Source organism: Squalius cephalus, assembly GCF_949319135.1.
Source record: "Squalius cephalus genome assembly, chromosome: 25".
Taxonomy (NCBI): domain Eukaryota; kingdom Metazoa; phylum Chordata; class Actinopteri; order Cypriniformes; family Leuciscidae; genus Squalius; species Squalius cephalus.
The window spans coordinates 26808721-26816758 of record NC_137146.1 but is presented as its reverse complement, the minus strand read 5'-3'; the positions used below and the strand labels follow the sequence as shown (position 1 = coordinate 26816758).

General features: G+C 40.5%; 1 protein-coding gene across 1 annotated transcript; it reads right to left on the bottom strand.

Annotated features, from left to right (window-relative positions):
- Positions 1 to 614: 614 nt before the first annotated feature.
- On the bottom strand, positions 615 to 6220 carry slc35g2b (solute carrier family 35 member G2b). Its single transcript, XM_079863939.1, has 2 exons — positions 5847 to 6220; positions 615 to 2272 (listed from the first exon to the last, which is right to left on the bottom strand). Exon 2 carries the CDS (start codon positions 2249 to 2251, stop codon positions 1007 to 1009), a length of 1245 nt encoding a protein of 414 aa, XP_079720065.1. The 5' UTR covers positions 2252 to 2272; positions 5847 to 6220; the 3' UTR covers positions 615 to 1006.
- Between the last annotated feature and the right edge of the window lie 1818 nt (positions 6221 to 8038).

The window sequence follows — 8038 nt, the reverse complement described above, 5'->3', positions numbered from 1 at the left end:
CAAATTCAACTCTCATTTGGTTGAAGCTAGCTGTGCTGTGAGATACTGGATTAAACATACAGAACTGTTTGGGGTCAGTGGGATTTAAAAAAAAAAAAAACTTAAAGAAATTAATACTTTTGCATTGAATTGATTGATCAAATATATGCTGTTCTTTTGAACTGTTTTTTTTTTTTCCATTGTTATTTTATTGTTCTCCTTAAACTATCAAAGAATCCTGAACAACAACAACAACCAAAAAACAGTTATAAGTAAATAAAAAAACAGTTATTATAAATTGTAATAATATTTCACAATATTACTGTTTTACTGTATTTTGACCAAATAAATGCTGCCTTGGTGAACAGTATATATATATATATGTAATATTATATTAGTCTCTACTGTTCACCAAGGCAGCATTTATTTGGTCAAAATACAGTAAAAACAGTAATATTGTGAAATATTATTACAATTTATAATAACTGCATATATATATAAATTAGATTATAACATGTTATATTATAATATATTATATTAAGTTAATATAATATAATATAATATAATATAAATGTTGGCTGGATCAGTAAAGTCTGGGTAAAGCTAGTATCACTTCAATACTAAAAACAAAAAGTGAAACATCCCAAGTTTATTGTGTCGCAGAAATGGCAATGCTGCAGTCTGATTTATCGGTTGGAGTATCCAATCCCGCCGTTTATAGATCTAGACCACTGCATCTTACTTTTGTTTCAGTGACACACAGAAAAAAAAAAATCAATGCTATCAGGGGAGCACTATGGATCACTGTTTATTTTCACACATCAACAGTTAGCAAAGACATTACACCAATGGCACTCCTCCAACGACACGATTCAAAATAAATGCCGAAGATCCAGACATTCAGTGATTGCACTATTGTAAGAGAAGGGAGCAGGGAGACACTGCACACACACACACACACACACACACACACATACACACATATACATGCCCCCTCATGCGCTCAAGTACACACGCATTGGCGCTCTCATTTGATCGGTGAGTCCAGAATCTCCTGGTAATCTTGTCGGATGGCGCGGCTCACCCTGTAAAGCTTGAGCCCGGTCAGGACGAACACGCTGACCATGATAACCAGCGCTCCGAAGACGTCGTACACGGACGGGATCATTCTCAACACGATAAGCTGAAGAAACATGGCTACCACGATCTCCAGATGCTGCACGGTGCTGACCAACGCGGGGTGGAACTTGTTGAGGGCGTAGTAGACGCCCAGAAACGCCACGGTGGAGCAAATGCAGATTCCCGTGAGGTAGCCCCACGTCTCGGCGTCCAAGGGAATGATGGGTTCTTGCATGATGAACATAGTGGACGCCCCCCACACGGTCCCCGTCCAACCGAACGTGAAGAGCGCGGCCCACATGCTGACGCGCTCTTTAATGGCCCGGTACACGATCATAGACAGGGCGGCGGTCAAACCCGCCATTACAGTCATGGTGTACCCAAACGCTTCTTTCCAGAATCCCAACGGGGACTTTTCCTCGTCTGCGATGTTGGGGATCATCACGAGGCACAGTCCGAAGAGACTCCCTACGACCGCCACTACGTCCGTGTAAACCAGGCGTTCGTCTAAGAGCAAGAAGGCTAAGATGGCGCTGAAGACTGTAGTGGTCGCCCGCCACATGATGGTGCCGTTGCTCGGTGGAACGATGGCGAAGGACGTGTACGCGCACGTGATTGAGATGACGTTGCAAATCCCGTAGAAGAACAAACGCAGCCGGTAGCCCTTCGGTCCAAAGGGAGCTTCTTTATAGTAGAGGACCACCAGGACGGACAACACCTGGATCACCGAGCGGATGAAGATGAGCTCTAATGAGGGCACTTTGGAGCGGTCGGCCGCCAGGCGTGTGATGAGAGCCACGCATCCGTGAGCAAGAGCCGCCCCGAACAGAGCACCCCAGGTGACCCGCGACGCCAGGACCGAGGCCTCGCCGAAGCTCGCGAGCTGCCCGCCGACTCCTTTCTCTCTCTGATCGGCCTTGGGACGGGAATCCATAGTGCCGAATAAAGTCCTGCCTTGCCCGCTTTCTGACACCAGTCTCTTGTTCGGGTTGTTGTCCATGAACGAGCCGAAGTCCTCAAAGGACGGAGCGTCATCGTATCCCTCGTCGCCCGGCTGGGGGAAGTGCGTGGCGTATTTCACCGTGACGGTGTTGGGATGAATTTTAACCCTTTTTTTGGAGCCGTACTGCTGTGCTGTGGGGGACGGATCCATTTTCCTCAGCTTACAGAAGAGCTGCGAAACACACAAACATCACAGGATTAAAGGTGCTGTATGTAACTTTTTCTACTAAAGCATAAAAATACCATAATATATTTGCATATATTGAGGAAACATGCTAAGCTCACATACTCGTTTCTCTGAAAAACACTTCTACAGCCAGTTATTGTATACTTTGAAATGTGAGTTTCCAGGCTGTAATTTTTGTTTTGGCGATACTACACGTCGCCGATTTGCCAATTTGGTCAAATTGCCATTGCGCTTGTTGTTGTTGCGTGTGCTCAAACTGGCAACCCGTGTGAGCGCCGTCTAGTCAGAGGAGCAGGAGGCGGGAGAAACGACGGTCTCCGATATTTTGAATTTGGACTGCAGTACCTATTTCGACCACTAGTTGTCATTCTTACAGACTGCACCTTTAACTGACGGTGTAGACCATGGGTTCTCAACCCTGGTCTTCGAGGGTCACTGTCCTGCAGAGTTTAGCTCCAACCTTGATCAAACTCACCGGCCTGTCATTCTGCAGCACTCAGTAGTTTCGGGATTTCTACGCTGTATTCTCGCTTTTTGCTCGCAGGTTTCTCTCTAGAGCTCCCCCTACAGCTTCGGAATAGATATTTGACAACACTGTTGTAAAAACTCGTTGGCGATTCTCAGACACCAGAGGCTAGTAGATCAACGACATCAAAGCAGATGGGACATTCTTTAAAACGTCTTCTTCATTCGGGTTCGAACAGCGTGAGGGAGCGCAATAATGACAGCATTTTAGCAGATTTCTTTTGGCCGTAAAGCAATTGTTTACATCGCGAGACCTGATATCACGCGATACTACCTGACGCGGCGGCCGGCGGCCCGCCGGCTCAAAGTTGCAAGTGCGTATTTTCCGCTCTCGAGCACCAGGGGGGTGCGAAACGACCACCATTCAACCTGAAATAAGTAATATAACCATTCCAATGACTCCGAAGCTGTTCAGTTAAGGTAAAAAAGTTACTTAGTTCACCTTTAAAGGAACACTCCACCGTTTTTTCATATTAAACTATGTTATTCCCATAACTAAGACGAGTTGATACATACCTCTCTCGTCTCAGTGCGTGCACTCAATCGCTCTGGCGCGCGGCGACACTTTGATAGCACTTAGCTTAGCCCAGTTCATTCATTAGGGACCAAACAGAGATGCGACCAAACACCTCCACGTTTTCCCTATTTAAATACAGTTACACGACCAAGTATGGTGACACAAATGTATGGCGGAATAGCACTGGGAGCACTTCGACTCGGCGCAGTAAAAAGTCACGTTGGTTCTAATGACAGAAGTGAGAGGGAGAGGGGGAGAGGATTTTTCAGGAGTGATGATATTACTGCGCCGAGTCGAAGTGCTCCCAAGTGCTATTCCGCCATACATTATAGTTATCCTTTTTACCCGCTTAGAAAAGCACCACGTTTTATTTTGTGTCACCATACTTGGTCGTGTAACTGTATTTAAATAGGGAAAACGTGGAGGTGTTTGGTCGCTTCTAACTTCATCTCTGTTTGGTCCCTGATGAATGAACTGGGCTAAGCTAAGTGCTATCAAAGTGTCACCGCGCGCCAGAGCGATTGAGTGCACGCACTGAGACGAGAGAGGTATGTATCAACTCGTCTTAGTTAAGGGAATAACATAGTTTAATATGAAAAAACAGTGGAGTGTTCCTTTAATAAGCTGGTTCAGGTGTGTTTGGAACTAAACTCTGTAGGACCGTGGCCCTCGAGGATCAGGGTTGAGAACGCATGCAAATATGTGAAAACAGAAGATATTGAAAACGTAGAACATAGAACATTCAAGAAAAAAAAAAAATCAAAACTTAATATGACCATTAGCAATAAGTTATTTGAATATATATTTTTTGTTAGCTGGGTATGAACCACTATGAATCACTGAATCAGTGAGTTGAATCTGAGAACCGGATCAGTCCATTTTGTTCAGTTGAATTTGTGTGCTCAGAATCTAGTGGTTCACTGAAAATAACTCGTTTGATTCTCATGATCTGTTCACACTGTCAATAAGATCTGAAATTTAAGTGACTCAATAATCCATTTACAGAAGTTTACAGGTTAACAATCCACTGAAAGATATACTTTGACCTGTTCCTCACAAGTGTATCATAAGATTTGGAATATAGCAACATATCTACTTTTATGGTGTTTTTGTCCTTTTTTGAAGCTTGACAAACATGGTCACAATGAACTGTTATTGTATGGGAAAAATCAGCATAAAAATTATTTAAAATTCCTCCTTTTATTTGGAACAAACAACAGCATATGGGTTTGGAATGACATGAGGATGAGTAAATAATGATAGTTTTGTCAAAACTATAACATACTAACATCAGCACATTGTAAAAGGATGTTGATATCTTTAACAGTGAACAATATAAGCATATTTTTTGCCAACTCAAGCTTGCATTGCACAGTGGATTTCACAGTTCAAAGGTTTCACAGAAATGCAGAAGAGAATTTTACATAATTCATAACTCGCTTCTTCAATGGTCTCCTCTCTCTCTCTCTCTCTCTCTCTCTCTCTCTCTCTCTCTCTCTCTCTCTCTCTCTCTCTCTCTCTCTCTCTCTCTCTCTCTCTCTCTCTCTCTCTCTCTCTCTCTCTCCTGCTGCCCCGTGTGTAAAGCCATTTCTATATTTAAGTGCAGTAGCGCTTGCTCAGATAAGCAGAATTTGATTCAATGTGACGGGACGAAATTATATAACAGGGATCAACCTCAAGTATAATTTTAGCATTAGGCTATTAAATAATGCTAAAATGTGCTTTTACATGTAAAATACAAAACACTATATATGATAATGGATTTATTTCTGTGCATCACACATTTTTTTTCACCCGATTTAAAGCAAATAACATTGCCAACAAGCAAAAGCCCCACCAGGGGGCAACAATATCAACAATATCCTGCTGATGAGAGCCCACCTATTATGCTCTTACCTCATAACTCGTAAAAACGTCATATTATATGGTACAGCTATTCGAAATCATAATGCATATTGTCCCCGTGGCACACCGTGAGACTGCAGACAGGAAAAATCATGTTGAGGAAAGAAAGGATGATTTATTGCTGGTCTGCAGGGAGCACAGCCTTTGAACCATTCTCCATGATTTCTGTAATAAATCTCCTGACTTATGATAGATCATATGCATTTATCATTGTTAAAATCAACAGTAGGCTAAATAAAACAGAAAGAGAGAGAGGCGGGGGTGGGGGGTGGGTTGTATAAAATAGAAATATAGGAAATGAAAATAAAATGTTTTACTCTATTTATTTCCTCCGCAAACGATCTCTAATGCATGTTAGTATTATTATTTTATATTTATTTGCATGCAATTTCGTGCAGATCCACTAATTACAAATTTTACACGCAGCTGGAAATACTTTACTTGCAAAAAATAATTTCGGCATTTCACTACGCTTTTAAACACTGTTGCGCAAAAACGCACATGCACCGTTTCAAAACGCGTCATATTTCCTTTTCTCCTGCAAATATCGCCAGCGCAAATGCGTCTCCACATTGCGCATCAAATGAATGAAATCAAGCGGTTTTTACTCACCACGCTTCTATTAAAGAAAGGATCCGGATGTCTTTAAAGCTCGTGGGAATTTAACACAAGCGTTTTAATTCACTGGCGTCAAGATATGGAGAATTGCGCTTGCCATGTCTCCATCCTTTCCTCATGGACGCGCTGGACGTCTCCAAGGTGCGCGCATCCTCCACGCGACGCTCCACACACACACACACACGCCTCCTGATGCGCGTGTTTCGGCTGGGGTGTCAGAGAGAGGCGATGCCCCCTTGTCTTCTGTCGGATAGCAGAGTGAGGGTGGGGTACACCATGTGAACACTGCTTCAACATAACATCATCATCTTCATCATCTTCATCGTCATAAGAAACACAGGCATGATTTTATTTCTATCTCTCATCTCGTATCCAACGTCGATTAATTGAACTGAATTTAATAATTCTTCCCAGTGTACCTCATTTTGCTAATCTACATTTGATTTAAATTTATTAGCTTACAAAATAGAGCAAAAAATAATAAAAAAAAGAGAAGCTTTTCACACTAATTTAACATCTTTTTAAATGTGGAGCTAAGCAACATTTCACACTTGTCATGTGGAATTAGGGTTAACATCTTTTGAACCGAGTATGAAGCCCTGAAACGATGCACCAGAAGAATATGAGCATGTTTCACAGCACACAACCAATCAGAAACGCCCTCAGTGCTCGCCTCATTAAATATTCATGAACTTTGTATACAATCACAGAAACGTTCATGCATGGAACCTCATTCATTAAAAACAAGCAGAATAAATTTGTGTAAATTGTTCATGTTTGGACATATACTGTCCAATTTCAGTGTAAATTGTTGAGTTTCTCTATTAATTATTAAGTTATTCTTCCAATAAAATGCTAAATTTCAGATTAAATCGTTCATACAATTATTTAAATTGGAGATTATTTTTGTAAATTGTTCATAATTTTTAAAAAATACTTACCCACATTCAATCCCACAATGCATGAAGTTAGAATACAATGTTTTTGTTGTTTAAAAGCAGAGACTATGTTGCTTATATTTATATTGCATGTTCAGATATTAGGCTAATACAACAAAATATTCTGGGGGCCATGAAAGTTTTCTGAAGATTATCAAAACTGCTGGCACTGACTGGTAAAAAATAAAATTAAAATAAAAACACTGGCAGGGAAAGAATTAAAGTACAGTTAAAGGGACATTTCAAGTATAAAAAGTAATACCTAATTCATTCGGTTCACGTGACGTCGCTGTAGCTTTGCGCCGCCATCTTGACGACCGACGGTCTCAATAATGCCTGCAATATGTTGTGCAGTTGGCTGCAACAACAGCCGATTTTATTCTATACCAAAAGAAGAGAGAAGAGAGAATCATTTATTTAAAAGACTTGAAGTCTCATGTTGGTTTGTGGTTAATTATTTCCATTATACTCTAAGTGGCCAACATTATACAGACAGATATCGACAGATAATGTTTTTTCTTCATTTTATTTGTTGGATCTGTTTAAATGCACTTTATCATGGTAAGTTAGTAGATTTGGGGTTATTTTGAACATAACTGTCTGTCTGTCTGTCTGTTAGTTAATACCTACCTAAATCTAATAATTTTTTTGAAGTTCATAAATATATTGCCTTCGTCACATGCGCTTTAAATGTTATTTTGTGTAAGTAGCTCTGCAGACGATGCATAATCTTAGCCTTGAAATGCATATTAAAGGACTAGTTCTTCCAAAAATGATAATTCTGCCGTCATTTACTCACCTTCATGTGCAAATCCTTAAGTTTACTTTCCGTGGAAGACAAAGGGACATTTTTGAATATGTAGCCTAATGGAGACTCTTCTTGTCGATGTAATGAAAGTGAATGAGTAACATTAGCCTACTGGGGGCTGTCACGCAAAAAATAATAATAATAAAAGACAAAAAACATCACAAAAGTATCGTAAAAGTGATCTAATACGACTCGTCCGTTATATTAATATCGTTATTTATTCATATGATAGCTTTATGTGACGAACAAACTGCAATTTAAGTCGTTATATTATAATCACTGATGAGCTTTACCTCTTGATAGCTTTTAATCGCAGCCGAATCATTCAAAAAGATTCGACTCGAAAGATTCTTTCATTTCGATATTTGTGTGTATTAAACCTTCTCTGTAATTGAACATCTGTTCTTTCGGACAGATATGGCAGTCTTTTATGTTATTTG

Excerpts from the sequence above, each read along its gene's own strand:
- slc35g2b (XM_079863939.1), bottom strand. The coding sequence starts at position 2,251 with ATGGATCCGTCCCCCACAGCACAGCAGTACGGCTCCAAAAAAAGGGTT.